This window comes from Diplotaxodon limnothrissa, linkage group LG11 (assembly GCF_057381915.1).
Source record: "Diplotaxodon limnothrissa isolate DT_005_m linkage group LG11, D_limnothrissa_male_GT1.1, whole genome shotgun sequence".
NCBI lineage: Eukaryota > Metazoa > Chordata > Actinopteri > Cichliformes > Cichlidae > Diplotaxodon > Diplotaxodon limnothrissa.
In genome coordinates, this window is record NC_140606.1 from 31958989 (window position 1) to 31986928 (window position 27940).

The window sequence follows — 27940 nt, forward strand, 5'->3', positions numbered from 1 at the left end:
CAACAGACTTATAGGACACCCATAATAATCAGAGCCAGGGTACCAACATTATACTGTATGTTTCAAAGAGATGAGATGAACATCTTGCATTATTGATTTATTTCATCATCTATTGGTGAGATCTTATTAAGTGCTAAGTGTCTTTTCAGTGATGACTACTTTGCTTTCTGTGCAGGATTCAAAAGCAGCTGGGTTGAGCTTCTCTAAAGTCGTGGCAGCGTCTGACTTTCGGGAAATCCTTGAAAATGTTGATGACATGGAGTGAGTGAAGATAAATGACACGTGGTCCTCTGCCAGAGCACTCTCAAGTACAAAACATATGGACTGCCGAAGCTTCTTCGTGAATTCTTCACACATGAAAACATAGAGGATGGGGTTCAGGCAGCTGTTCAGAAAAGCCAGACTCACAGTCAGAGGACCCATGATTCTAACAATGTTCCTGAGATCTGGGTTATTCACAGCCTTTAATTCTATAAAGTTAAAAACATGGAAGGGTAACCAGCAGATGAAGAATGCAAAAATGATGGAGAAAATGATTCTGCGAGATCTCCTTCTCCTTGTTCTCTGCATGCGCATTGCACGGATCCCTATGGCCACATAAGAGATGACTATTACCAGGAATGGGATCACAAAGCCCATAAGAAAGCGAAAAATGTGGAGACTCCATTTTTGTTCATGTGTCATAGAATAACCACAGTAATATGTCCCATTATCTCCTAACACGGTGCGAAAAGTGGCATAAGGAGTGCTGCAGATCGCAGCAGTCACCCAGATACCAGCACATATGAGCTGAGCTTTGCAGACTGTGCGTTTGTTCTGTGCCCACACCACCACCCAGATGGACAAACAACGATCCAAACTTATAGCTGTCAGAGTAAAGATGCTGGCAAACATGTTGACTAAACTCACAAAGTTGTTGAGCTTGCACACGAATTGTCCAAAAGGCCACTGGTGACTCTGAGAGAGAGAAATGACTGAGAATATCAGGAAGGCTGTGAAAAGGAAGTCAGCTATGGCCAAGTTAAGAAACCAAATTGAGTTTACAGTTTTCTTCATTTTGAATCCAGTCACGTAGATAACCAGAGCGTTGCCCAGAGTTCCAACTATAAATATCAAGCAGTACATGATAATGGCGGCTCTTTGTATGTATGTCGAAGCTGATTCCAGTGTAGATTGACCTGTGAAGTATTGTATTATTATTTTAACACATAATATAATATAATATAATATAATATAATATAATATAATATAATATAATATAATATAATATAATATAATATAATATAATATAATATAATATAATATAATATATACACGCACACACAAAATAAGTGCTTTGCAGATTTTATATATGTATATTAAAGTATTGGCACATGATCTATGCACCATATCACAAGATCATGCGTTTCAGTTTGTGTAACTTAACATGTGCACAGCTTTAACTAAATTTCTGTTTTAGTGAGAACTGACAACAGGCATGTAAGTATCTTACCAGTCCCCATGTTTCTTTTAGCTGAGAGATTCTGTCTTTACTGCCTCTTCTAGAAGTCTTTGATTACTCTTCCCTTTTAGTTTACGCGGTAGCAAATGAAGCAACGCACGCAGAAATGAGCTGATAGAAAACCAGCAACACCCCAGAATATGCTAATGCTGCAACACTTTTGTAATTATGCTTCAAAAGTGGGAGACGCCTTACATGTGTAATACTGTACAAGGTCTGTCTTGTTATAGTGTGTGGTTTCCAACATTTTAGTTCTGCTATGCAGTCTTTAGTAACCACTTTCACTATCCTACCCAATCACCCTCACTCTCTGGCTTATCAGATGGGCATGAAAAACAACAAACCAACAGTAGCTGTTTTAGAAATCTATTGTTCTGTTTGTCACAAATTCACCAAACATCAGTATTGTGGGATTTGCTAACATCAAATGTCAGTTGTAATAGTAATAACTAGTAAAATACTAGTGCGATTGTTATTCATTTACCGATAATATTGTAATCATTGATGGAAAGATGGGAAACGTGGTGTGCTCTTATTTATTTTGCTAGCAGTATATTAAAGGGAAGCCTACACATGTGTGTTTTGCTGATTTATTTATTTTTTTCTTAAGCTTCAGTTATTAGCAATTGTTTGGTCGACCCAGCTGCGCAGGTAGGACACACGAGAATACACAGCAGGGGTGTAGACATTGCAGTTAGAGGTTCCCCAGGACACAATACCAGTGAGGTACCATACACCACTGCTCTCACAGACCAGAGGGCCACCAGAGTCACCCTAAAGTAGACAAAGGGGATGTTTTTACTTTGTTGATATAAAAGAAAATATTATATTTTTATCATGCTCTTGATATTATCCAGCAGTGATGCATTTAATTTCTGCATTTTCTGAAAATTCTGAGCTACCCCCTAAAATTTGACCTTCTAAGAGTATTTCTGATCATTGTCATAATCATTTTGAAGTGGTTGTTACCTGACAGGAAGACACTCCAGAAGCACCAGCACAGATCATGGCATCAGTGATTCTGTTGTAACCCCAGTAGCTCTTGCACTGATCAGGGCTGATCAGAGGCAGGGCGGTCTGCTGGAGGAAGCGAGGGCTTGCTGAGAAAAACAAAAAAAAGGATAGGAATAAAAAGAATTAGTCTAATTGCAAACAAAGTCTTTCACATTTTTCTCCAGGAACTATGCAGCAGTGTATATTATTCATTTATTTATCTGCATTACCTTTTTGTAAACTAAGTTTTTTACACCAGTGTATTGTGAGATGATTATCTCAATTTACCCGTTGGAAAAAAACTCACATGTTACTCCAGTCCGGCCCCATCCAGTGGTGACACATTTGGTTCCAGAGGGGATGCTGCTGGTGGAGGACATCAGGCACACAGGTGACACACGGGAAGTATACTGTGCTGGGGAGGACAGCCTCAGAAGAGTGATGTCATTGTTAAAGTTCTGGGAGTTGTAGTAGGGGTGAGTGATGGCCTAGATGAAGAGGTGAGGATAAACCACACACAAATATAATACGATTCAGACAAGGGCTTTGATGAAGACAACTTTCATTTGTGTTGTATTATAGCTCACCCTAGAAATGTACATGACCTGAATTGGCTCGCTATTGTACTGCCGATCATGTTCTCCCAGGATCACACGGTGGCGTGATGGACTAAAAAAAAGAAATAAATCAGGTGGATGATCAAAGTGTTGGAAGACTTATTGTGTTGCTACAGCACTCAAGTGACTTACTTCACACCGCAGTGAGCAGCAGTGACAACCCAGTACTGGTTGATCAGTGAAGCTCCACAGAAGTGGAATCCAGTGCTATCCTGCAATAAAGAAAAAAAAATATCTGTAACAAACTTCTACATTTTAATTTAAAATGAAATAAGTTGTTGTAAATTGTGACTGTAGCAAAACCACATTGTTTGTGAGTAGTAAATAACTGAAACTACCTGAAGCGAAACCTGCCAAGGCCAGGAGCCAGACACAGCATTTTCCCCGTTCACAATCTTGTTGTATCCACTCACTTGGGGCTTGATAGCAGGCACTCCACACCCTGAGACCCAGTGACATAAAAAAAGCTCAAAGTTATTTGACAAAAAGTGTCAGAGTTAATTCTGTATGTATTTTTGTACTTGTCTTTTTTGGTGGTGCACAAAATGCTTAACTGTGTTTCCCATTTTCGCACACAGCTGACCAGTGTGTAAAGTGTTTACTTTTGTGCAGCTAGTCAAACAGCAAGAGTAAAATCCACAACTACCACCACAGATCTCAGAGTGTGGTAGCAAATTTCTTTGTCATGAAATCACAAATCACTCACCCAATGCAGAGGCCACAAGAGCAAAGCAACTGATGATCAAGAACATGTTTGTGTTTCGGTCGTGATTCCCGAGTTTCAGATATGGGGCACACTTGCTTTTATATGCACATCCAATACGCTTGACCCTGAACTGCATGTGTAGGTCTTCATGCCCCACCCACAATCCCCCCTTTCATGTGCCCACAGTATGGGAAAATGGCATCTGGTGATAAACTCAGTTTTTGCTGAATTCTAAATTCATTTTGCTGAAAGGCAAAAGCACCAAGTTGTCATGTAATAGACAGGAAAAACCTTTCATTGACCTTTGATCAAGATGTTCCAAGGTACATGCTCTTGCTTGCATCTTATCTTTCAAACTCACACATTTACAGTCAACATCTCACCTCTTTTTAACATCGACCTTCTTTCAATGTGGCAATATTTCCTGTAAATATTTCTTGTTAATAGGCAGGAAAAAGATACTGATCAGATCACATGTGGTTCGTTTACAGGAACCAGTTTTATCTGCACTTTTCTACAGCTGCAAGTTGAGTGTCTCTGTGCATACCTTAGTTTCACAAATGAGAAGATACACACGTTAAAGTTTTCAAATCAGAATTTTACTGTTGATATTTATTGATTTTTTGCATAAAAAAGCATTGATACAAAGGTGTGACTTTTAAACTATCTAAATATGCATCTGGATATTGAATGTGATGTGTGCTTAGATATTGCAAAACATTTGTTATAAACTTGACTAGATATTTATCAGATGTGTACTAGGTAAGGTGAATATCTATTGGCAAATAGTAAAAAACACTGAGTTCAGTCAACTTCCTCGATAGTTGGGCCAGAAGAGGAGCCACCTCCTGCACCGCCAGGGAAGCCACCGGGCATTCCTCCTGGCATTCCTCCTGGCATTGCTCCTGGCATGCCCCCTTGATATAGTTTAGAGATGATAGGGTTGCACACCTTCTCCAGTTCCTTCTGCTGGTGATCATACTCCTCCTTCTCTGCCATCTGGGGAAAGAAAAGAGCAAATATACTCTACTATGACAGAAGGCTTTGTGGGTCAGGAGTTGACAGGAAGCATATGACAGGAAAAGGAAAAAGGATATTGATTCATAACTTTGATACAATGTAATGCTCACTGCTTTCACAATTTTAGATAAAGAGGAACCTCGGTCTACTTTTAAGGCATGGCTTTTTACCTGGTTTCTGTCCAGCCATGCAATGACTTCGTTGCACTTGTCCACAATAGTCTTCTTGTCCTCTGGGCTGATCTTGTCTTGGAGTTTCTCATCCTCTACGGTGCTCTTCATGTTAAAGGCGAGAGATTCAAGGGAATTCTTGGCTGTCACTTTCTCCCTCTGGACTTCATCCTCAGCCCTGAACTGCTCTGCTTCCTGCACCATGCGCTCAATGTCTTCTTTGCTCAACCGGCCTGTGACAGAATTAAATTTTTTCCCCCTGCATTCATGTATAGGATTTGATTTTTTCATAATAAATTTGCTGCTGGATATATGAATTAGTATGTATTTTTTCATAATTGTACCTTTGTCATTGGTGATAGTTATTTTGTTCTCCTTTCCAGTGCTTTTGTCCACTGCAGACACATTGAGAATGCCATTTGCATCAATGTCAAAGGTCACCTCGATCTGAGGAACCCCTCTTGGAGCAGGTGGAATACCAGTCAGTTCAAACTTCCCAAGGATGTTATTGTCCTTAGTCATGGCTCTCTCACCTTCATACACCTGAAAACAATTATTCATATTGTAGCTTAATGTATCAGAGTCAGGTTTTAGTGTACACAAGTACCTAGAATGCAGCTGGGCATAAGGGTTAAACAGTTACACAACTTTAACCCTGATGTACCTGAATGAGCACACCGGGCTGGTTGTCTGAATAGGTGGTAAAGGTCTGGGTTTGCTTAGTGGGGATGGTGGTGTTTCTCTTGATAAGGACAGTCATTACTCCTCCAGCTGTCTCGATTCCCAGGGAAAGGGGTGTGACATCCAGCAGGAGTAGGTCCTGTACATTCTCAGACTTATCCCCAGCCAAGATGGCGGCCTGCACAGCTGTGGAGATTTTCCACAAAGTTAAACTGATTATGGTTTCAGTCAGCAGCTCTGTTTTATTGAGCCATAGTGCCAATAATATAGCCAAATATATAGTGATAAATGCTGCAGAGACCCACCTGCACCATAGGCGACAGCCTCATCAGGGTTAATGCTCTTATTGAGGTCACGACCATTAAAAAAGTCTTGGAGCAGCTTTTGAATCTTAGGGATACGTGTGGAGCCGCCCACCAGGACAATATCATGGATCTGTGTCTTGTCCATCTTGGCATCCCTCAGGGACTTCTCCACAGGCTCGAGGGTTCCACGGAACAGGTCTGCATTGAGTTCTTCGAAACGGGCCCTGGTGATGGAAGTGTAGAAATCTGTACCTTCATAGAGCGAGTCGATCTCGATGCTGGCCTGGGTGCTGCTGGAAAGGGTACGCTTGGCGCGTTCACAGGCTGTGCGGAGGCGACGCACGGCTCGCTTGTTGTTGATGATGTCCTTTTTGAACTTGCGTTTAAACTCAGCTGTGAAATGGTTCACCATGCGGTTGTCAAAGTCCTCACCGCCCAAGTGTGTGTCACCAGCAGTGGCCTTCACCTCAAAGATACCGTCCTCAATAGTCAAGATTGACACATCAAAAGTACCACCTCCGAGGTCAAAGATAAGCACATTGCGCTCCCCACCGACCTAAATTGAGAGGAGAGAATTACAAAGAGGAAGCCAAAATAGCAAAAGCTGAACATTTTAAAATTAGCTTACCTTCTTGTCCAGTCCATAAGCAATAGCTGCAGCAGTAGGCTCATTGATGATGCGCAGTACATTAAGGCCAGAGATGGCCCCAGCATCTTTGGTGGCTTGACGCTGGGAATCGTTGAAGTAAGCTGGAACTGTGATGACTGCATTGGTCACAGGCTGTAAAGAGAATAAGACACTAAGTTAATATTGCTTCTTTTTTTTAGATCTGAAACTGCAAACATGAAAACTGTAAGGAACCACTTTATCTAATTATAATTTACTATACAGACACCACAGACACTAGATAACCTGGGGAACCTGCTTCATGTCAAAGTCATTAAACTTCAGTGCTATTATATTTTCAAGAAGTATTCATATTTAGAAAGATTAGCCAGTTTAGTTTGCTGATAGTTGCAGGGTTTTTTTCCTGCATAAAACCCAACTTTTCCACCTAATTTCAACGATCCTGTTATCCATTCACTTTTATCTACCTTGCCAAGATATGCTTCAGAAATCTCCTTCATTTTGGTGAGGACCATCGAGGATATCTCCTCTGCGTAGAAGGTTTTGATCTCACCCTTATATTCAACCTCCACTTTAGGTTTGGATGACTCATTAATGACTTTGAAGGGCCAGTGCTTCATATCAGATTGTACCACGAGATCGTCAAACTTACGACCAATCAGACGCTTTGCATCTGGAAATAGATTTAATGGAAAAAATTCGAATTGGTTAATGTAATGTTCAGTTTGGAGTGTATCGACAATATTTACGTGGTTATAAAGTGAGGACACAAAGAATACTTTTATTTGATCACTGCTTCAACCGATTTGTCGGTTGGGTATTGGAGTTCTTACCAAATACAGTGTTGGTTGGGTTCATAGCCACCTGGTTCTTGGCGGCATCTCCAATAAGTCTCTCTGTGTCTGTGAAAGCCACATAACTGGGTGTCGTCCTGTTTCCTTGGTCATTAGCAATGATCTCCACTTTGCCATGCTGGAAGATTCCCACACAGGAATATGTGGTGCCTAGATCAATACCCACTGCTGGTCCTTTAGACATCTGTGACACAGAAGAGAAACGTAGTACTGCAATCCCACATTTTTGCACATACTCATCATTATTGAGCCAAGGATTATTATCTGTTTGTATTTTTATAGTTCTAACATTTTCTGTGTGAAAATGTTATTTAAAATGTTACTGTAAGCATCTAGAAAGGTGAACCTGGTGCTGTTACATAAGCCCAGACACCACTACCACGTGAGGTCCGGTTTGCGGTGGTGTGCTGTCACAGTACCACAGTGACTTAAATGACCAGCTGACACTTGAAACATATACTACTGCTCTTCTGCCTTGGCAACATAATACTAGAGTGTCTTACTCAAGCTTTTAAATGTGCTACACTAATCCTGCAGTAGTGACCGGTGTATCTATTTTCCGACAGCTGGCTCTAAATAGCTTTCACTTATTATATAGAGTATCCTCATGTCTGCATAGTAATGAATGGACTGTGACAAAAAATCTTCAGGGATCAGTTAATCAGAGACTCAAACCTGGCCTGGTTCCTTTTAAAACTAATGATGTGAAAAAAGAAATGGACAGCATTGACATTCAGAAGGATTAGCAAAGTAGTCCTCTTATTATCACAGTTCTTGGAGTCGTGTTTTGAATTAATTGCCAAACTAAGGGAGCAAGACCCTTTTAGGAGCTGTGAAAATCACAAACACCCAGTTGATTATTACACTAAATCACAGAGCATAACGTTTCTTGGCTTATCTCCTGTTTTCTTTCTGTAAATGTGTCAATCATTGTTCCTCCAAGGCTCCAGATATGTTGCAAACAGAACTTATTATTGAATTATCACTTGTTATCCAGTTGGGTAACACAGAGCAGAAAATGCTGACAAACTGTTGTGGCAGCACTGTACCAACATCTGAAACTTGTTGCAAGACTGTTTTTACATGGAAATTAACCACCCACACAGAAACCACCCATGACCTTTGTGGAAATTTGAGAAACGTGAGCACTTTTCTTCATAGAGAATTAGATTTATTTTGTCATGCGATTGTTTGAAAAGAACCATGCAAGCCTCACTTGTTTGTGAATTTGACTTCTGCCAGTTAGACGTTGAAAGCAGTAAGCAAGACAGACTATGAAGCAAGGCCAGAAAGCAATTTATGCTTTTTATTCTTGTTACCTTTGCTGTTGAATTTTCAGCGCTTGACAGTTTACAGAATTAAAATGCTTTTTTTTCGCTCAACACCCAACACAGCCGTCTGAGCTTCTCTCCAGCACTCCTTTCCCCTCTTCTGGCAGGCAGACTAAGAGGACGAGTGTCAGTTCCCCAGTGTATAAAGAGCACTGTGCAAGGAGAGAGGGTGTCAGGTGATCCCATTGAGGAAAGTTCTCGATCCACGTCTTCTCTCTCCGAATCTCCAAATAGATTTCTATGTAAAAGCCTCTATTTTTAACTCTGTGGTTCTCTCCCAGTTTTACAGAACATAGGCATTACAGAACATGCTCTGTAATGAAGAAAGGTAGTTCCTGAACATTGATAATTAGGTTCACATACTCCATAAATGGTGATGAGTGAGGACACTGTTTTTATTAAAAACAGCTTGTAAATATTGCATGGTGCACATTAACTCACTTTAGCAGAACTATTTTTTATAGCACTGACCTCATTTGTGATAATCGCCTGTAAAGTCCATCTTTTTTATGTGTCTGAAGTTGCACAGTTATTCAGATTTGATGTTAAGGCTTCTTAGAGGATCTTCTTTTGCATTCCTACATATCAAATGACTTTAATTCAGCTCAATCAATTCACATAGTAAAACAGGGTCTTTCAAAACACAAGGTCATCTTTTATTTAAAAAAATTCAAAAATGTAAATGAAACAGGTTTATTCACCAGCAGAATAAAAATCTTCAACACTTTTACTGAGGTACATTTTTTTAAACATTCATAGTGTAGTGTGCATGTTTGTCATTCTCTATTTAGGACAGTTATGCAATGTGGTTTCTTGGACACTTTGTGGTACACATACTGTAGGCCCCTCTGACACGTGTCATCTACCATTAAATATAACTGCCAGCGAAGAGACCGGGCCTATTTATAAACTGCTAACAACCTGGAAAAAAAAATAAAACAAAGCTCCTACTGTGAAGTAATAAAAGATTAGACCTTGCATAAAAAAATAAAATAAAATAAAAAATCACCGCACAACAACTTGCACCCAGTGTTGGTCAACTATAAGACAATAAATAGTGTGCACGTACTCATAGTGATGAGTGAGCAAATTTAAAGTGAGCAGCAACCAGCAGTACATTAGTGTTTCCCTCAGACAAAAAAGTAAGTGGCTTCAAAAAGTGCATGTAGGGATTAACTGTCAGCTACAGATTACAACCTGTGAGATCATTAAAAAAAAAATAAAATCATTTTAAAACAAATAAACTACGGAGATGATAAAAAAAGTCCTCGTGTTTGCTCCGATCAGGCCTGCAGCGACCATTCGTAAAATCCCAAGCACAGCGCTTGCAGTAGTTGTAGAAATGATGCTCGGCTTTCTTCAGTATACTGTTCAGGTCCAGTGTCCCCTGAAGGCTGCACAAAGCACACACACACACATTAACTAACACATGCACATCTTATTTGTGATGAGCCGTGTGATGCAGCACAAAAACAAACCCGTTAGTATAGTGGAGGAGCTGAAAGTCATCTGGGCACTGCAACAGAGACTCTCTGTGCTCTAAAAGGATGGCTGCACAGATGAAGAGCTCAAAGGTGAAGTCAGTGTTGATCGCCTGCAGCTCTGACTCTGAACCGTCTTCTGGCAATATCACAAGGCAAGGGCATAATAAGAAGTAGCAAAGAGGTTTGTGTTTTTTGTGGGGGTTTTTCTACTTTTTCTTTTGTGTTTCCGGGCTTTACCTGTGCTGAATTTCTGAGCAACTCTTTCCTGGTAACGAGCTCGGTCGACTTGCTGTGAGATGAGCTCCAGGTGGTCACAGCTCAGGATCTCGAACAAGCGTAGTGCTTCGCTGTGTTCAAACTCCCTCTGGAAACCAAGCAGCAGCCACCTTAAAGGAGGGGCAACATGTGCTTACATGTAAATAAGACGTTTGTGTGGGGGGGGAAACAAAACAAAAAAACCTTGCAAAACTGCATTTGAAAACTCAAAATAAATAAATAAAATAGAGCACAGAAAAACAAAGCCTTGCAGATCTACCTGTGACAAAACGTAAACCTCTCCATGTTGCCTTTCACCAGATGAGCATAAAGCGGAGGGTCCAGTTCCTTCAGCAGAGCTGCCTCCAACTCTAGATGTTAAACAAAACTTTTATACTTTAACTAAACTAATTTATACAAAACATTTTTTTGTTTTTATAGAGACTTAATTCTATTTTAATTGGATTTTGGGCTAATATGATTTTGTTCTGCATATCCGACCTACCATCAAATTTCTACCCTGGAAATAAAGTTAGTGTCTTTGTTTGACCACTAGGGGTCATAAAGTAACATATTACTCTTTGGATAAAAAGAAAAAAGCAGGCAGTGCTTGACTGAACTATTAAAATAAGGGTGCATATGAGCACAACGGTGCAGAAGCTGAATGAAATTTATTATCTGAAACAGAAAAGGAAAGTTTAATTTACAGATCTTACACCATGACAACAGTGGGTGTGGCAGACATAAACAAAACACTATTTGGTGTCAAAGTATTTTTTTTTAAATATCTGTTTTGTTATCGCTACCCATTTTCCTGTGTAGACCATCGGCCCTGAAGTCCCTGGAGAATTTCTCCATGTAGCACGAAAAACTCCAGAAAGTGTCAACCTCACAGTCGAGGACCTCCAGGAATCGGCTGCACAGGTCACTCATCCCCTGGGCATAACTGACCTCTGGATTTACAGCAAAGGGAGCAATGCATAAACAGTTAGCCTCTTTTTTATAGCTCAACAAACAACCTTTAAATCCATCTGATCCAGACCGAGTCAGCAAACCTGACACAGGGTCGTTTACCTGGATGAAAAGCAGCATAAGTGATAAGAATTTCTCGCAGAACCAACAGATTGCCTAAGCCTTCATTCCTGCAAACATCCACAGACACAAACAATATTAGTATGTTATAAATAAGCAGAATTAGTTCAACACAGCTGCCAAAACTTGTTTTGATGCGTAACACTGGTGATGCTTTATGCCCCAAATTAAACCTTCACTCATGGAGAGATTGTCAGATGTGACATTTAACTACTAAGTCTTCAATTGAAAGTCAGTTAAATAATTTTAAGTTTCTAAGAAAGAAAACGAAGCGAGGGGTTTTTATTCAGTGTTGTCCACTTAGTCATCATTTACCCAACTTCACTTTTCCTTAATAGAGCAAGCTGGATTCCTACCTAAAATTCAAATGTTTAAAATGATTAAGCTCGTCAAGAACAAAATGCAGGTGACAGAAACTGCAAAAAAGGCAGTTTAATTATGAACATTAAATGCTATTCATACCCAGTAACACTGATTTGGGTCATTTACATAGAAAAGAGGAAAAATTTTGTCAAAATGCATTAAAAATGTACAACTAAATTTTTTAAAATCATCTGTTGGTTAACAGCATTTATTGGCTGTATTTAAAAGTGTGAACATAAATATCTTATTAATGAAAGGCCTTCAGAATATTTCCTTTTCTCCTACTTCCCACCCACTTTTCCAGTTCAGTGTCACACTGGTCTTGGAGCTTACCACCGCTCCCTCAGATATCTGTAACCTCGATTCAAAAACTCATTTTAAGCCGCAGTTAGTCCAAATTTAGAATCTGAAATTTAGTTTAGACTGAAGAATCTACACATCATCATCTCTAACATGATGCCGATACATGACACATTTTTCCAATCAGTGAACAAATGATTATTCACTGACCATTGTGTCATGTGTCTAAATGTTGTCTCATGGTGAGATACAGGAGCTGCACTGAAGCAGAGAGGAGGCTACAGCACATCAATTAATACAGCTCAGAAGATCACCAGGTCCTCTCTGCCCCATTTGACGTGTTCACTTCCTGCTGCCTCAACAGTGTGTAAAATATTTTCAATTCAATTCTATTTATATAGCACCAAATCACAACAATAGCTGCCAAGGTGCTTTATATTGTAATGTAAAGACCCTACCATCATAGACCGAAAAACACCCCTATGAGCAAGCACTTTGGTGACTGTGGGAAGTGTAGAATAAGGAGGGGATGTTTTTCTCATTATCATTTGATATTTTAATATGCCATTATTAGTTCATTAGAAGTATATAACCAGCTTTGCATTAAGCATAAATTGAAGTTTTTGATCTTACATTATTCTTTGCATTACAGTGATGGTGATAACTTTAGTTTGATCTTTTTTTACAGGTACCAGAATAATAACATGATTTTCCATTGCAGATGTAACCATGATCATTCCATACACATTGCAGTTTGTTGCTTATTCTAGAGTTGTGCTCAAGGTAATTAAAGGTTAAAAGCTACAGCCAGCGCGAGTCTGGCTGATCTATGGAGGGTAAAGGCTTTGAGCTTGGAAGGCCGCACGCGCTTACACAGCACTTATAAGATGTTATTCTTGGTGATTTTGTGCTTAGTCATGTTTTAATATGTTTTAAGTAGAAGTAGCTGATCCAGCAATATTCATTTAATATTATATACTTGATTTAGAGCAATACACACTGATGGTCTTAACAAATGAAAGAGTCCTTGTAGCTGCCATGTTGTGTCTTAGCAGGGTACAGACGGTTCCAGGAGACGGGGGCAGTCAGCGTCTGCCCTCGGGAAGGAGACAATGTTATTCTTTGTGTTAAATAAAATTGTCAACATTGATTGTATTACACCTGTCACTACGCATGAGGGGGCGTTCTAATACCCTGATTTCATAAAACTATGGTGATGTGTTTTTTGAGATGAGATCTGAGACTGTCTGCATACAGTGTTCATCTCCCACGTGTGTGTGATCATTAAATCATCGTTTGACTCAACCCGACCGGACCAGTGTTGTTATTGTGGGTTTTTCCTCTGGTGTCCATCCCCAATATTTCTGAACCTTAACATTTTGTTAATGTTAAGGTTCAAAATATTGGGGATGGAGACAAGAGAAAAACCACAATAACAACACTGGTCCGGTCGGGTTGAGTCAAACGATGATTTAATGATCACACACACGTGGGAGATGGACACTGATGCAGACAGCCTCAAAATCTCAAAATGGTGGAGCATTGCTCAAACTTTTATAGCCTCTGGTGCCTCCACCTTATCATACAAAGCCTAAACATTCACATGCTTTCTCTCACACAGCGCCTGAGCTACGACCTTGGCTCCCTGTTTATCTGCTCCTGCTGAAATGGGGCAGAAAACTCCAGCACACTCTGTTCTCTTCTACTCAGACAAATTAGATTTCTTATAACTCAGCAGTATAATGCATCATAAAACAATATCATTCATTCACAACAAGTCAGCAGTTTAATGTAATGCAAATCAGTTTAACTAATGCAATAGTTATCAGCTTCTTCTAATTCAGGAGAATAATGCAAACTAAAACTACATAATAATTCACAATCTTTAATTAGGGGTATAACATGGCATAAAATAATATTATAATCTAACAATTCCCCCTGATGAGGGGGCCTGTCCTGCAGGTTTTAGATGAATAAAGATTAATTCATTACAAGGCCTCTGGAGACTTCAAGACATGTTGAGGAGGTGTTTTGGCCATTTAAATCAGCTGTGTTGGCTCAAGGACACATCTAAAACCTTCAGTACACTGGAGTTCCCCACTCTAGCAGGACAAGCAGATGTATGAGTCCACTGTCAGAGGCCATAAGAATATGATTTGTAACCCTCACTAAAGCTGTTTTTGTACTGTAATGAGCTCCGAAACCTGAATGAAACTCCTCAAATAAACCATTCTCTGCAGATGATCTGTTCCACTACTTTGTAAGATTTTTTTATTTTTAGATAAAAGGAAGGTTGGAAATTGGGTTATATTTTAGAGGATCCATCACATCCTTGTTCTGACTGATTCAACTTGCTCACCTCTGGCATCAGCTACAGCAACTTGTAGATCAAGGGGGACCAAAAAGAAACTGTTTCTTCTCAAACACCAGTACAACGGTAAACTTTGCACTGACTCCCCTCTCTACCACCACTACCACATCCTCTTTTATTAAGAGTATTCTTCTTGGTGCATTAAGTTCTCTCCTGTACAGTACCACAATGAGTGGTATCTTAAATTTTTAGAATACTCTGTATATTATATTTATCTATACTCTGTGTAATATTGTATTGATATTTGTTAAGTCACTGTGAAATTACAAAATACTTATCTCTACAACTCTCAAATGTACAACTATATAACTCTGTACCATAACCACATTACCTCATGATCATGACCTCAGTTATTGTCATTCTGATGGTAAGCATAATTACTCAAAAGGACTTCTTACAAGCATGTTTTGTATTGTCAAAATAAATAATTTACCATATAAAGATTTAAAATATGTTAGATTTAAACTCTTACCTCTCCTTCAAAGTCAGACTGATTTGAAGGTCAGCGTGATGATAATAATGCTGTATAGAGTTATTTAAAACAGTTTTTCTTAATGCCATTGTTTGTATTGCCAACATAAATAGGCATATAACTAATGATATATGGGAATTCTAAATATCAAGTTATAGCTTGCATACAAATATCATGTCACATTTTACCTCCGACCTCACTTTTACATTTTCAATCTGTCTTCATATCATGCTGAAATTAAAAAGTGTTTTACTTTAAAAGAAAGTGTTTTTTTATGACTTTTATAAAGGGGAATTAGTATGTGTGTTGACCTATATACCCCATTTGTGTTGGCCTACATGCGCAGGTTTTATCTATATTTACATCATATGTTATACTACTTATGCTTGAACACCTGTTGATGCACAGCTGTTATTTTTCAACCTAATAATGGGTCACTTTTGGGTAACTGACAGTTTTGTGTTCCATTTTGACAGCAGCTTGCTGTATAATGGCAATGAAAGGCCTCTAATTCAAAAGCTTTATACAGTTTTATTTCATTTAAACAGCAATTGGTACAGTAATAAGCAACAAATCTATGTAATATTGAAATCTCAATAAATTTCAGTGCAGGTGTGGACTACCTGATAGCTGTCTCAATGCCGTATCAGTGTTAAAAAGATGGAGACCACAGACTTACAGATTCTGAACTCAAAATAAATATGTGACGCCCAGCAGTGGGTGTCTCTGACATTACACTGATGACTCAGTGTTAGTAAAACCCTTGTTTGAAACTAGAGATGGACCGATCCGATATTATGTATCGGTATCGGTCCGATACTGATCTAAATTACTGGATCGGATATCGGAGAAAAATAAAAAATGTAATCCGAGCCATTAAATATCACGAAAGCACCTCACAAAACTTGCAACACGCCGTAACTCACCTCAGAACGTTAGCACGTTGGAGCAGTATGCATCACGTGATAGAGCGGCTGTGGCATGCGGGACCTGTCGGTGGTCTGGATAGCATTTGGAGCTTCGCTAGCAACCCGGCATGTCATCTCCGACAAAGTTATCCCCGAGAGAAGTAAAGCAAGTGTGTAAGTCCATCTCTGAATGTATGTAAAGCATTCCTGCCTTAAGCTTAACAAGCGACTGCCTCTCCTGCTGCTACTTCAATCATGAAACTGCTTAACGATCAGCTGATCGGCTTTTCTGTCGCGAGTGAGTCCGTCTCTCTGGTTTGTTTTTGGCCCACTTTGCACCAGAAAGAGGAAACCAGCGGCTGAACAACAGCAGCACGTTTAAGCTTGATCAGCTGTTGTTAGAATGTATTTAATATTACTTTCTACTCGAGGATCTTTTTCTACGTAGCTGACGCTGGTAACTGTGCAGGGGCGGATCTAGCAAAGTTTAGCCAAGGGGGCCGATAGGGCATTAACAGGGAAAAGGGGGCACAAAGACATACTTTTCTTTCTTATTCTCATTTAAAATGTCTAGCTTTTAATAAATAATTATCCGAATCTTACACCCAAAGTTTTAATTTGATGTAAAACGAATAGAAGTCAATTACTGTATATAGTAACTATTAAGTCTAATATATATACCCTAGTAAGCTATAGTACATTTTCCTTTGGAAAGGTACCATCTGTGCAGTCTGCAATTTTGTTGAAGAAAGATGTTGAATCTATTTAATATTTCTTGAAAAATAATTGATTTCTGTGCATTTTTTTTTTTCCACACTGCATCAAATTAAAGTTGATTACGTCGATTAAGCATCATGAGGTGGAGCGTGAGGGGTGGTTCCCTATTTTTTATTTATTTATTTTTGTTGTTGCTGGGAGTTGTTACCATATTAGTTAGGTTGCTTAATATTTACGCTAAGTACTCTTTAAAATACCAGAATAGGGAGGATGGTGTAGGTTTAAGTTTATTAGATTGATCAGTATTGCTGAACTATGAAATATATTTTTTTTTTGCATACAGGTATAACAGAATAGCTTTAGTGTTGTTGTTGTTTTAAACTTGAGTATGAACTTATACAAAATGCAGAAAGATATTTAAAAAAACAGTTTTGTTGATGAAAAAAAACACTATATCGGATTCATATCGGTATCGGCAGATATCCAAATTTATGATATCGGTATCGGACATAAAAAAGTGGTATCGTGCCATCTCTATTTGAAACACACACACGCACAGAGAAATACAGGGAGTGCAGAATTATTAGGCAAATGAGTATTTTGTCCACATCATCCTCTTCATGCATGTTGTCTTACTCCAAGCTGTATAGGCTCGAAAGCCTACTACCAATTAAGCATATTAGGTGATGTGCAACTCTGTAATGAGAAGGGGTGTGGTCTAATGACATCAACACCCTATATCAGGTGTGCATAATTATTAGGCAACGTCCTTTCCTTTGGCAAAATGGGTCAAAAGAAGGACTTGACAGGCTCAGAAAAGTCAAAAATAGTGAGATATCTTGCAGAGGGATGCAGCAGTCTCAAAATTGCAAAGCTTCTGAAGCGTGATCATCGAACAATCAAGCGTTTCATTCAAAATAGTCAACAGGGTCGCAAGAAGCGTGTGGAAAAACTAAGGCGCAAAATAACTGCCCATGAACTGAGAAAAGTCAAGCGTGCAGCTGCCAAGATGCCACTTGCCACCAGTTTGGCCATATTTCAGAGCTGCAACATCACTGGAGTGCCCAAAAGCACAAGGTGTGCAATACTCAGAGACATGGCCAAGGTAAGAAAGGCTGAAAGACGACCACCACTGAACAAGACACACAAGCTGAAATGTCAAGACTGGGCCAAGAAATATCTCAAGACTGGTTTTTCTAAGGTTTTATGGACTGATGAAATGAGAGTGAGCCTTGATGGGCCAGATGGATGGGCCCGTGGCTGGATTGAGAGCTCCAGTCCGACTCAGACGCCAGCAAGGTGAAGGTGGAGTACTGATTTGGGCTGGTATCATCAAAGATGAGCTTGTGGGGCCTTTTCGGGTTGAGGATGGAGTCAAGCTCAACTCCCAGTCCTACTGCCAGTTCCTGGAAGACACCTTCTTCAAGCAGTGGTACAGGAAGAAGTCTACATCCTTCAAGAAAAACATGATTTTCATGCAGGACAATGCTCCATCACACGCGTCCAAGTACTCCACAGCGTGGCTGGCAAGAAAGGGTATAAAAGAAGAAAAACTAATGACATGGCCACCTTGTTCACCCGATCTGAACCCTCATCAAATGTGAGATTTACAAGGAGGGAAAACAGTACACCTCTCTGAACAGTGTGTGGGAGGCTGTGGTTGCTGCTGCACGCAATGTTGATGGTGAACAGATCAAAACACTGACAGAATCCATGGATGGCAGGCTTTTGAGTGTCCTTGCAAAGAAAGGTGGCTATATTGGTCGCTGATTTGTTTTTGTTTTGTTTTTGAATGTCAGAAATGTATATTTGTGAATGTGGAGATGTTATATTGGTGTCACTGGTAAAAATAAATAATTGAAATGGGTATATATTTGTTTTTTGTTAAGTTGCCTAATAATTATGCACAGTAATAGTCACCTGCACACACAGATATCCCCCTAAAATAGCTAAAACGAAAAACAAACTAAAAACTACTTCCAAAAACATTCAGCTTTGATATTAATGAGTTTTTTGGGTTCATTGAAAACATGGTTGTTGTTCAATAATAAAATTATTCCTCAAAAATACAACTTGCCTAATAATTCTGCACTCCCTGTAAGTTAAACAGGACTGTAATGTTTGGGGGGGTTGAAGTTATTCTGTGTTAATTGTGACATGGTATTGTATCAGAAGAACATTCTTAAGGGAATGTTTAGCTGCTTCAAACTGCTGAGATAATCAGATGATCAGAAGTGTGAACAACAATTGCCATGATGCCTTATCACTGCTCAAAACTATTTCCAAGGTGCTCCAGGGGACATTTAACCGCATTCTTTATGCTTTGCAGCCTCCCCAACAGTGTGACAGACCCCCTCTGTAAAGTTTCTTTTTTAGCACATGATGGCTCTTTTTGGCTGTTCATCTGTAAACTCTCTCCATACTCTTTCACGTGATTCTTGCGTAGGTGGTAGAAGAAGTTTGTCGTGTTTGAGTCTGTGGTTAGGACCCATTTGCGGCATAATTTGCATAGTACAGTTTTCTGGTCTGTGTCAGACTTTTTATACCCAAACCATTTCCATGCTACAGAGGTAGCCCCTTGTTTAGGAATAAGGTCCTCAATTTGTTTTGACCGGTCCTTCTGTTTGGAGCTACCTGGTTCTGCCTCATCTTCACTGGCCATGCTGGTATTTTCTGTGCCTGCATCCACGTGTTGACTGTAAGCGCCATTTATAGTTACTTCACGTTTTTAGTTGAGGTAATTTTTTTGATGCATATTCTGAAATTTAATATTTGCGAATAATGTATTTTCCCATCATTTCAGCTTATTTTGAAAAATTTCAACAGGATCTTGAGCTTTATTGTGAAAGCTTTATGTGGTAAATAAACAAGCGGACGGCGGAGATACATGATGGTTTTACCGTCATTGTTACTAATGAACCGATACATAAAAACAGTCGCTTGTCCGTCCATAGTGTGATTATTTTAAATATAAGCGAGAGAGAGAGAGAGAACTTCAAGACATTATTATAGCCACTACAGTGACCATAAAAATGATGAAAAAAATATTGCCGTAAACAGCTTATTTTGCGACACCACGAAACAAACGATAGCGTATAATATGACACGATAGATGTTTTCATATCGTCATCCGATATGTATATCATCATATTGAAGAGCCCTAACTGTGGTGTTCTTTTTTTTAATAGTCTTGCCCCGAACCTTTTAGAGAGCAGAAACTCACTTTGTCCTTCAATTTAAACAATTGGATATTGCCAATTTTATTTTTTGCTGCTGGCTGCTGTGAAAGATATCTGGTGCTTGATCAGTGGTGACAGACAGACAAAATAAGTGTATGCAGACCTCTTTAAAAAATTATCAAAGTTAGTTAAAAAAAAATACCATAACTGATAATCACTTACTGGTAATAGCTCAGGTCTCTGTTGGTTCGGGGCACATCTTTATCAATGATTCGAATGGCTTCCTGCAGCTCCTCACGGTCAAATGTGACCCGCTCAAACAATATCTGTTTATAGGAAAAGTTAGTACAAAGAGGTAGTAGGTAAATGGCAAACCCTTTAACAAATTTAGATCCTGTTGTTTCATTTGAATAAATATACTGCATTTATTTTATTTCCCTCACTTTAAACTGTTCTTATGTTCTACAAAGAAAAACCAAAGGGAACATTTTAAATATAACTTAACAAAAAACAATGCAGAACAATAGTGAGTAGAGACAAGTATGCGTAAAAGAAGCAAAAAGCCAGACATCAGACAGGTCACAATAATACTCACAGATGTTTAGTTGAACTGACCTGTGCCTGAAGCTCCAAAAAAGCCATTCTAACTCTGACCGCCTCTGACCTGTCCTGAGACTGTTGCTGGGTCTGTGCCTGTCTCTGGTCAAAGTACCTGACGGCTGCCAGCAACTCAGCTTGATCACATATAAGATATTTAGGGAAAAGAGTGAGAAATCACGGCAGTTAAAAACAAACAACAATAGAAAAAAAAAATTGGAAAAAGAAGGAATCTACTGTACGTGGCTTTTAACTGACAGCCGTACAACTTACCATCAGTACCATTGAGGCGCATTCGCATGGCTGAGGGGAGGAAGTGCTGCCATTTTCTCTTCATCACCTGATAACGTACGGCCAACTGGTCCTGCAGCAACGAGCGCTCTAAAGCTGTTGAACCACACGGGTACATCCCGAACAAAAACCGCCACGCGAGACCACGCTCAGATGGACACACCCCACCTGGACAGAGAGTGCAGACCTTTCAATCATTGTCAGTGGACAATTGTGCTTGAAGATAAAACATTACGTGACCTCCTAACATTTAGTTAAACCAGTCACCACTGGTCTGAAAGAGAGCATGGGAAGATCAAACCTGAAAGGAACAAATTTTAGATGTAAATCAAAGCAACAAGACTGCAAATACATATTTTAGTGAGCTTGAGCCTGCTGAGACAAATATTTAAGAGGCCATTTGTAACGTCTTAGTCTCTGGTGGAGTTCAACATCCTCCACAAAGAGGACAGATTCAGCAGGATTGCTGAAGTGCTGATAAGTTCTGGCATGAGATGACAGTCTTCTTGCATTTAAGACACTAAAAATACAGCTAGAACACAGACGTATTCTGTCCGTTTTTGCTTCTTCTAGTTCACAGCATATGTTTATGGAGCCATTGACACTCATGTGATCTCACTCCTAGAAATCCTACCAACCCTATAAATGGAGCCGCTTTATCACAGTAGTCACGCTGGACTTCTTTGCTCCAGGCGGTCTGGTGAACAGTGAAATGTTGGACTTTACAGAAGCGTCTGGTTGTGCTTTTCCCCAGAGGCAAAGCGTCACCTGATTTAATCTTAAGAATGAAAACCCATTAAAAAAAAAAAAAAATCATGTTAATTTTTACCGTACACCAAAACGGTGCTAAAATGGACACATGTATATTTTGTCAAAACACTATAGCCCATTTTTATTTTTCCAAAGAGTCAAATTAAATTTCTCTAAAAACACACATTGAGCGAATGCAGTCACGCCTTTTATCAGCAGGTGCGGTGCATTCAGGTTTGTTCACAACAATCTGAGGCCTCAGCAACAGTCGGTGTGAGAAACTACAGCTTTAAATCCAGCTGCTTCATGGACTGCGCTGATTGCCAGCCCCTGTCCTGTTATAGTGTATCAATACAGAAAAACGCAATTATCTCTCAAACTTATAATGAACTAGATGAGAAAAGAGTTTGCTTTTCTAAACGTGGATAATTAGATATTTTAAGATTTCTGCTTGGCCTTCCGTACTCACTAAAGTATTAAAACGGAAGTGCGGACAAGCAGTCTTACTTCATGTCTCCTGCAAAACTGCACGAATCAAGTTTACATTAAAAACTACTTGCAAGTAAGTTGTGCGTTTTAGAAACCGTTTTTGAAGATATGCATCCTCAGTCTTGACTCGTCGACCCTCCCCTCGGCGTCCATGACTCTGGGTAAAGTGAGGCGCGCTACAGCCAGAGCAGGAGAGCAGATCGCTGCTACTGTCCTCTGAGAGCCTCCATCCAGCTGGGGGCTGCTGGCTGTCAACCGTTCCCCTGCGGTCTGCCTTGGATTTCCTGTGTTTAGATCTTCCATGTGTGGCTGCGGTTTTAAATGACGCAGGGGTGAAGTTTGTCATTCGCGCTGCATCCACATAACAGGCAACATAATCATCCTCCTATGGCCCACCGCTTCCTAAACAACACAGCTCGTCTCCCTCCGTGAGCTACAACTGAAAGCATTCAAGACTCATTTCCAGCAGCGTGGTCGAGTCGTTTTAACTTTGCTAAACCCGTCGGAATGACTTTCAGGAAAGCATATCCAGCGAGCACAACTCTCATTCAGCCATCTGGGAGTCATATGACTGCACCTTTAAGATCCCAATTTGCCCCACATTCCAGGTGGAGTCAAAACCCATGTGCTAAAGTTCACAGTGGACTTGTGCGTATATCTTGCTCCATCTAGTGGTTGTATTTAGCAAATGTCCCCCAGAAGAGGGATTTCGCTAACTGGCTGATCTGAGTATTTCCCAAACCGTTGACCACTGGTGCTTTCACGCATAACCATCTCTAAGGTTTGCAGAGAATGGCCTGGGTAAAAAAAAAAGAAGAAAATATCCAGTGAGTAGCAGTTCATATCAGCTATTTCTTTGAAGTGATAAGAAGGAACTCCAATAATCACTTTACAGCCAAGGGATACAGACGAGCATCTCTGGACACCCAAGCACATGAACTGCAGCAGCAGAAGACCAAATTTTTCATTACAATAGAAAACTCTAAAAATGTCTGGTCAGAATTTGGAGAAAACAACATAAAAGCATGAATCCATCGTGTCTTGTATAAGTAGTTCAGGCTGCTGCTAGTAGCAAAATGGCGGGGGAAATATTTTATAACATTAAAAAAAACAATTTATGATTATTTAGATTTGAAAGCTAACTTGAATATTGATGCAGACCATTTTATCCCCCTGTGACCACAGTGTATCCATCTTGACTGCTACCAGCAGGTTAGCATACCATGTCAAAGAGCTCTAATCATAACTGGTTTCTTAAACATAACGAGTTAATTCATATGAAGTCATTGTTATGTTTAATGACCCCTGCAGTCACCAGATCTCAATCTAATAGAGCACTTTTGGGAGGTGGTCGGCTGGGAGATTCTCATCATGGATGTCTAGCTGACAAATCTGCAGCAACTGCGTGATGCTGTCATGTCAACATGGACCAAAATCTCTGAGGAATGTTTCCAGCATCTTGCTGAATCTATACCATAAAGAATTAAAGCAGCTCTGGAGGCAAAAGGAGGTCCAACTCAGTATCAGCAAAGTGAACCTAATAAAGTGGCCAGTGAATGTTGCTACCACATATATTTTGTGCATAATCAGCCACTCCACACACCAAATAGTACCCAGCTTATGGTAAGAAAGCTGCCACTCTCTCCAAAAGTTGATTCTTTTCCTCTGGACGTAGCGTCTTCAGTGGGAGAAATGTTTCGTCACCCATGCAAGTGACTTCTTCAGTCTTAGCTGACTGCAGGTTTCCCCAATCTTATAAACAGTATATTTGCATAATGACTGAAACCAGCCCACTGAAGGAACAATGGGCTGGGGGATCAGTTCCTTCAACATAATTATGGAAATTCTAATGACCATTGATAAACAACCACTGATCAAAGACCACTGATTAATGGCCATGAGTACCTCGCTCAAACCAGCGTTCCACCCTGTCCAGGATGTTACATCCTCATCACTGAAACAGTGTCCACTGGCCTGTAGGTGTAAATAGACTGTAGAGTCCTGGCCTGACGAGGCCTCTGCAGTCTACTACCACTCATTCACAAGGGGTCACCAGAGTAGGTGGGTCCATATATTTGATTTGACCTCTACGCTGTGCAATTTTTGACATCAATACAAATATTTGTCTAGCTATAATTACTTCTTGTTACCAAAAATATCACATTACAAATTCACGGAATCTCTTCTGTGTGATAAGGAAAAACACAAACCAGGTCTAATCCAACTTGCAACTCAGTCTTTTTTTTTTTTCCAATAACATAATATCATCTATCCTTTGTTCACGTGCCATATAGTCAGGTGTAAAGCTCAATCCTCCTCAATTAATAGAAATTATAGTCTGGTTTAATATTTTTGACAGAGTGGAAGGTCAACTGTAAATGCACTAGACTACACTGTTGGGTTAGAAGTGACAGTTTTGCAAACACCTCTCTGCTGTTGTGACACTGACCTGCTATGTTTTTCACAAATGTTAATCAGAGAGAAAAAAAAAGGGAGGAGTTCAGCAAAGTGCGACTTTTACACTTTGGTTAATATGTAAAAATTTAATGATATAAGAGAAGGAAGAGAGTGTTTCTGATATACAGTATATGTGCTTAAAATTTGAAAGTTGAACATAGTTATTGTGGGGACGGCGTTCACTTTTCTTTCCCAACTTCCTTTTTTTTTTTTTTTTTTTCAAGTGATCATTAGAGTGCAACGGGAAACAGACCCATGTCATTTCACATCAGTGCAGAGATCTAATACATACTGAGAAAGCACAAAGGAACATCATTTTCTTACACCTCCCTCTCATAGTGAGTATTTACTATGTGCTAAATAGTAGACTATAGGCAATTTGCTGTACAGTATGTTGGCTACATGTGATGGGAATTCTGTAAAACTAAATCGGGATTTTGTCTACTAACCTGTGACTGTCTTGCTTTGGCTAGATGCAGCTGCCAGGCCTTATTGGTTTCATTTCAGTATTGATTCTGGCTTGTAATTCAAAAGGTGAGTGAGATAATAAGCTCATGTGTATGATTTAAATTGGAAATGCACTTTCAGTATGTAGTAAATATGGTACTTGGAGCACTTTATATGCTTCTCATTCACCCATTTACACAGATTCATACACTAATGATGGTGAAGCTGTCATATAATGTGCTTTTCTAATGCTGGCCTTGCTTTTGTAATAAACAATTTGTTCTACAATGTAAATTATAGCTTTAAAATTAGCCTTTGAAAAATAAATGCAATTCCTGACTTGCTTTGTTTTTATTTGCAGATACAAAATGGAAAATAAATGTCGAAAGAAAGATCACAGCACAACCTGGATCAACCGTTACCATACAATGCAACTTTAGCTATCCAAAGGAAATCTCCACTAATAATGTTACAGTTTTTTGGAAAACGTCATCAGTAGATGACCAAAGTAACTGCAGTAACGGGGACAAAGACAGGAAGGCATTTGTTTTTAACCCAAATAATCACTGTGTGCTTGAGAAGTACCGAGGAAAGACTAAGCTCATTGGAGACCCGAACAAGGGCAACTGTTCTCTCCAGATCACCGACATCACAGATATTGAGCAAGCGATCTATGTAAGAATTGATGTGCAGAAAGATAAATACAGTTTCATCAAGGACCCTGTCCGTGTCTCATTTTCCATAAATGGTCAGAATTTAAATCAATTATTTTAAATTTTAAATTTAAACTATGCATTTATCAAAAAAAAATGAAATTAATACCTTGCTTGTTTCCTCCACAGAGACGGGGGCTTCTAAGCCAGGTATTAACTTCATTTCTGCATTATTTATATTTAAATTGAACGGAGCCTTTTTAAAAAATTTGCCATCATGCTGTGTAATATTTTTTCAACAGGTACCGATTCCTATACGACTCAAGACCTTTTAACCACTGAAACAACAATAAGTAAGTTTAATATTCACACAGTTTGTTGAGTATGTCACCCTCTGTACTTCAGCTTTCTTTACTGAACGTATTATTTTTTGCAGCAAAAGCAAATGAAAACGACACGAGCCATGCAACAATACTGTCTGTAGCCATCCCTGCAGCAGTTCTTGTGGTGATCATTCTTCTTGTTGCTGGGATATTTATTTTTATAAAATACAAGAGGTAACTTTTCCATCATTTGTAAACCGAATGTGTGGCCTACAAGCAGCAAACTTGAATGAGCTTTATTTCCCAGATTGATATACTTGATGTACATAGTTTATCATCTGGATACTTTTCAGGCAAATGTGTGGTATGTAAAGCATTTATGTAATCAAAAGACATTTAAATGTGGAAATTTAACTTTCTGTGAAGCATATGTACAGTACGAGAGAGAAATAATCCAAAGCAGATTATATTCATTTATCATAAACATACCAGAGTGCTTCGAATGTTAACCTTGTTTAAATTTTAGTTATCATGTACAAACAACCGCAATAACAGTAATCATAATTGTCCCAGGTCACGCAGTCTCACCAGGGAGGACTCTGGATACTATGCAAACTTTAGCAGAGCACTATCAAACCCACCCAAAAGGTTTGCATTAATGGAAAAAGTATACCATACATGTGTACCCATCTAAGAAGCTTGACATTTCTTTTATTTTTAATTGAATGTGTCATTGTGACGAATCCAAAAGTAATTATTGTAATTTGGTGTTGTACCATTTGATACATTTGTGTCATCAGGATATAATTATGCATTTATTTGTTGCACAGTGACAAAATTCTGATGACCTTTTCCCCAACCTGGCATTTTTAATTTCTTGCTCTCTTTCTTTTTTTGTTCTTTTTAGAGAAGTCAGTTGTGACAGACAAACTAAGAAGCTGCCTGAAGGGAAAGCTATTGATGATCCTGTTTACATCAATGTCAAGGTACAATGCCCACACTGACACAAGTTTTACTGTCCCAAGAAGTTAACAGCAAAGATAAAAATGACTAAAGCCAACTTTTATGTAACCTCTTGTCTCTGCAGGCTCCAACAAATCACTTGGCTACAAACAGCAGTTGTGCAGACAATATATATGCAAATGTGGATTACAGAACTTAGAAGGACAGCTGCATGTCATTAGTGTACGATGCTTTCTACACATGTTCATGTGTTTGCATTACTATGTGCCTCTATACATTTCATGCAGGTCTTAATATTTTTTGTCTTTTTTGAGAGTGTTCACATATGCCCAAAAAACCCCTGACTAGTCGCTGTGGGTTCAACTGAAGGATGAAAGTGTGAAAACACTCTAAATGACCAAAAAAAAAAAAAAGCCTGCACAGCATTGCAAAACAATGATAATTCCTTTTTTGCGTACTTGTGATTGCAGACCTTTGTCAGAAAAAGTCTTCTCCTAGCCTTACTTGTGGCATATTGTGTAATTGGAGAATGAAAACCTGTTAGGATTGAAAATTAGGAAGGATTTCATTTTTTTGTCAAATGCTTTGGGGTTTTTTTCTTTTTAAGAAATCTGCCATTGCAATGTTCTTGCCCAGTTTGCCTAATACAGGCAATATATGCTGGTGAGCATAACAATACTGTAACCAATACTGATGACAGTAACTTTGCCAAATAGTCTGTAGCAATAAATAAAAACAGCAACTTTATTAATATACTTGATCTTATGCAGTTTTTTTTTTTTTTTGCTTTACATCAGTGTCTTTGACCTTGGTAAATAAACCTGCCAGTGTTACACCACCAAGTAACTAAGGAAATGAAATCAAGCATCAGTTTTGCAACTTTGCGGCAATATCGCTTGAGTGGAGTTCTCTTTTCGTTGGAACTTTGGAACCCATTTTAACTAAACTAGTTAAAATACAGAAGTGAGGGGTGAAAATTACATTCACTTTGGGTACATCCTGTATCATGTCTGCTGAAACTTA

At 39.2% G+C, this 27940-nt stretch overlaps 5 protein-coding genes across 5 annotated transcripts; 1 reads left to right on the forward strand and 4 right to left on the reverse strand.

Annotated features, from left to right (window-relative positions):
- Window positions 1–126: 126 nt before the first annotated feature.
- Window positions 127–1125, reverse strand: LOC146623252 (chemerin-like receptor 1). The gene has a single exon (XM_085364933.1). The coding sequence runs from the start codon at window positions 1123–1125 to the stop codon at window positions 127–129; it is 999 nt and encodes a 332-aa protein (XP_085221059.1).
- Window positions 1126–2024: 899 nt separating this feature from the next.
- On the reverse strand, window positions 2025–3895 carry LOC146623253 (chymotrypsin-like protease CTRL-1). The gene is made up of 7 exons (XM_085365837.1): window positions 3818–3895; window positions 3450–3553; window positions 3244–3323; window positions 3082–3163; window positions 2802–2982; window positions 2471–2601; window positions 2025–2275 (listed from the first exon to the last, which is right to left on the reverse strand). The coding sequence occupies exons 1-7, from the start codon at window positions 3861–3863 to the stop codon at window positions 2114–2116; spliced, it is 786 nt and encodes a 261-aa protein (XP_085221963.1). The 5' UTR covers window positions 3864–3895; the 3' UTR covers window positions 2025–2113.
- A 531-nt stretch (window positions 3896–4426) lies between these two features.
- On the reverse strand, window positions 4427–8931 carry LOC146623254 (heat shock cognate 71 kDa protein-like). The gene is made up of 9 exons (XM_085366634.1): window positions 8795–8931; window positions 7455–7659; window positions 7089–7294; window positions 6622–6774; window positions 5994–6549; window positions 5672–5874; window positions 5352–5550; window positions 5008–5240; window positions 4427–4816 (listed from the first exon to the last, which is right to left on the reverse strand). Exons 2-9 carry the CDS (start codon window positions 7657–7659, stop codon window positions 4622–4624), a joined length of 1950 nt encoding a protein of 649 aa, XP_085222760.1. The 5' UTR covers window positions 8795–8931; the 3' UTR covers window positions 4427–4621.
- A 1077-nt stretch (window positions 8932–10008) lies between these two features.
- On the reverse strand, window positions 10009–22411 carry LOC146623255 (TBC1 domain family member 15). Its single transcript, XM_085365838.1, has 10 exons — window positions 22170–22411; window positions 20818–21003; window positions 20563–20681; window positions 20170–20273; window positions 11620–11687; window positions 11352–11498; window positions 10826–10916; window positions 10528–10676; window positions 10285–10426; window positions 10009–10200 (listed from the first exon to the last, which is right to left on the reverse strand). Exons 1-10 carry the CDS (start codon window positions 22375–22377, stop codon window positions 10032–10034), a joined length of 1383 nt encoding a protein of 460 aa, XP_085221964.1. The 5' UTR covers window positions 22378–22411; the 3' UTR covers window positions 10009–10031.
- A 2593-nt stretch (window positions 22412–25004) lies between these two features.
- On the forward strand, window positions 25005–27116 carry LOC146623256 (uncharacterized). The gene is made up of 8 exons (XM_085365840.1): window positions 25005–25065; window positions 25340–25726; window positions 25821–25841; window positions 25934–25984; window positions 26068–26188; window positions 26528–26602; window positions 26862–26940; window positions 27042–27116. The coding sequence occupies exons 1-8, from the start codon at window positions 25005–25007 to the stop codon at window positions 27114–27116; spliced, it is 870 nt and encodes a 289-aa protein (XP_085221966.1).
- The last annotated feature ends 824 nt before the right edge of the window (window positions 27117–27940 follow it).

Bases quoted from the DNA above. Each gene is read 5' to 3' on its own strand.
- LOC146623254 (XM_085366634.1), bottom strand. From the start codon at position 7,659: ATGTCTAAAGGACCAGCAGTGGGTATTGATCTAGGCACCACATATTCC. The intron at 6,550-6,621 runs GTAAGCTAATTT...CTCTCAATTTAG, and splicing joins CTTATGGACTGGACAAGAAG to GTCGGTGGGGAGCGCAATGT. The intron at 5,875-5,993 runs GTGGGTCTCTGC...AAATCTCCACAG, and splicing joins GGCTGTCGCCTATGGTGCAG to CTGTGCAGGCCGCCATCTTG.
- LOC146623253 (XM_085365837.1), bottom strand. From the start codon at position 3,863: ATGTTCTTGATCATCAGTTGCTTTGCTCTTGTGGCCTCTGCATTGG. The intron at 3,324-3,449 runs GTAGTTTCAGTT...TCTTTATTGCAG, and splicing joins CTTGGCAGGTTTCGCTTCAG to GATAGCACTGGATTCCACTT. The intron at 3,164-3,243 runs GTAAGTCACTTG...TCTTTTTTTTAG, and splicing joins GCTGCTCACTGCGGTGTGAA to TCCATCACGCCACCGTGTGA.
- LOC146623256 (XM_085365840.1), top strand. From the start codon at position 25,005: ATGCAGCTGCCAGGCCTTATTGGTTTCATTTCAGTATTGATTCTGGCT. The intron at 25,842-25,933 runs GTATTAACTTCA...TTTTTTCAACAG, and splicing joins GACGGGGGCTTCTAAGCCAG to GTACCGATTCCTATACGACT. The intron at 26,603-26,861 runs GTTTGCATTAAT...TGTTCTTTTTAG, and splicing joins CTATCAAACCCACCCAAAAG to AGAAGTCAGTTGTGACAGAC.
- LOC146623255 (XM_085365838.1), bottom strand. From the start codon at position 22,377: ATGGAAGATCTAAACACAGGAAATCCAAGGCAGACCGCAGGGGAACGG. The intron at 11,499-11,619 runs GTAAACGACCCT...CTGTAAATCCAG, and splicing joins TTATGCTGCTTTTCATCCAG to AGGTCAGTTATGCCCAGGGG. The intron at 10,917-11,351 runs GTAGCGATAACA...TTTAACATCTAG, and splicing joins TGGTCTACACAGGAAAATGG to AGTTGGAGGCAGCTCTGCTG.
- LOC146623252 (XM_085364933.1), bottom strand. From the start codon at position 1,125: ATGTACTGCTTGATATTTATAGTTGGAACTCTGGGCAACGCTCTGGTT.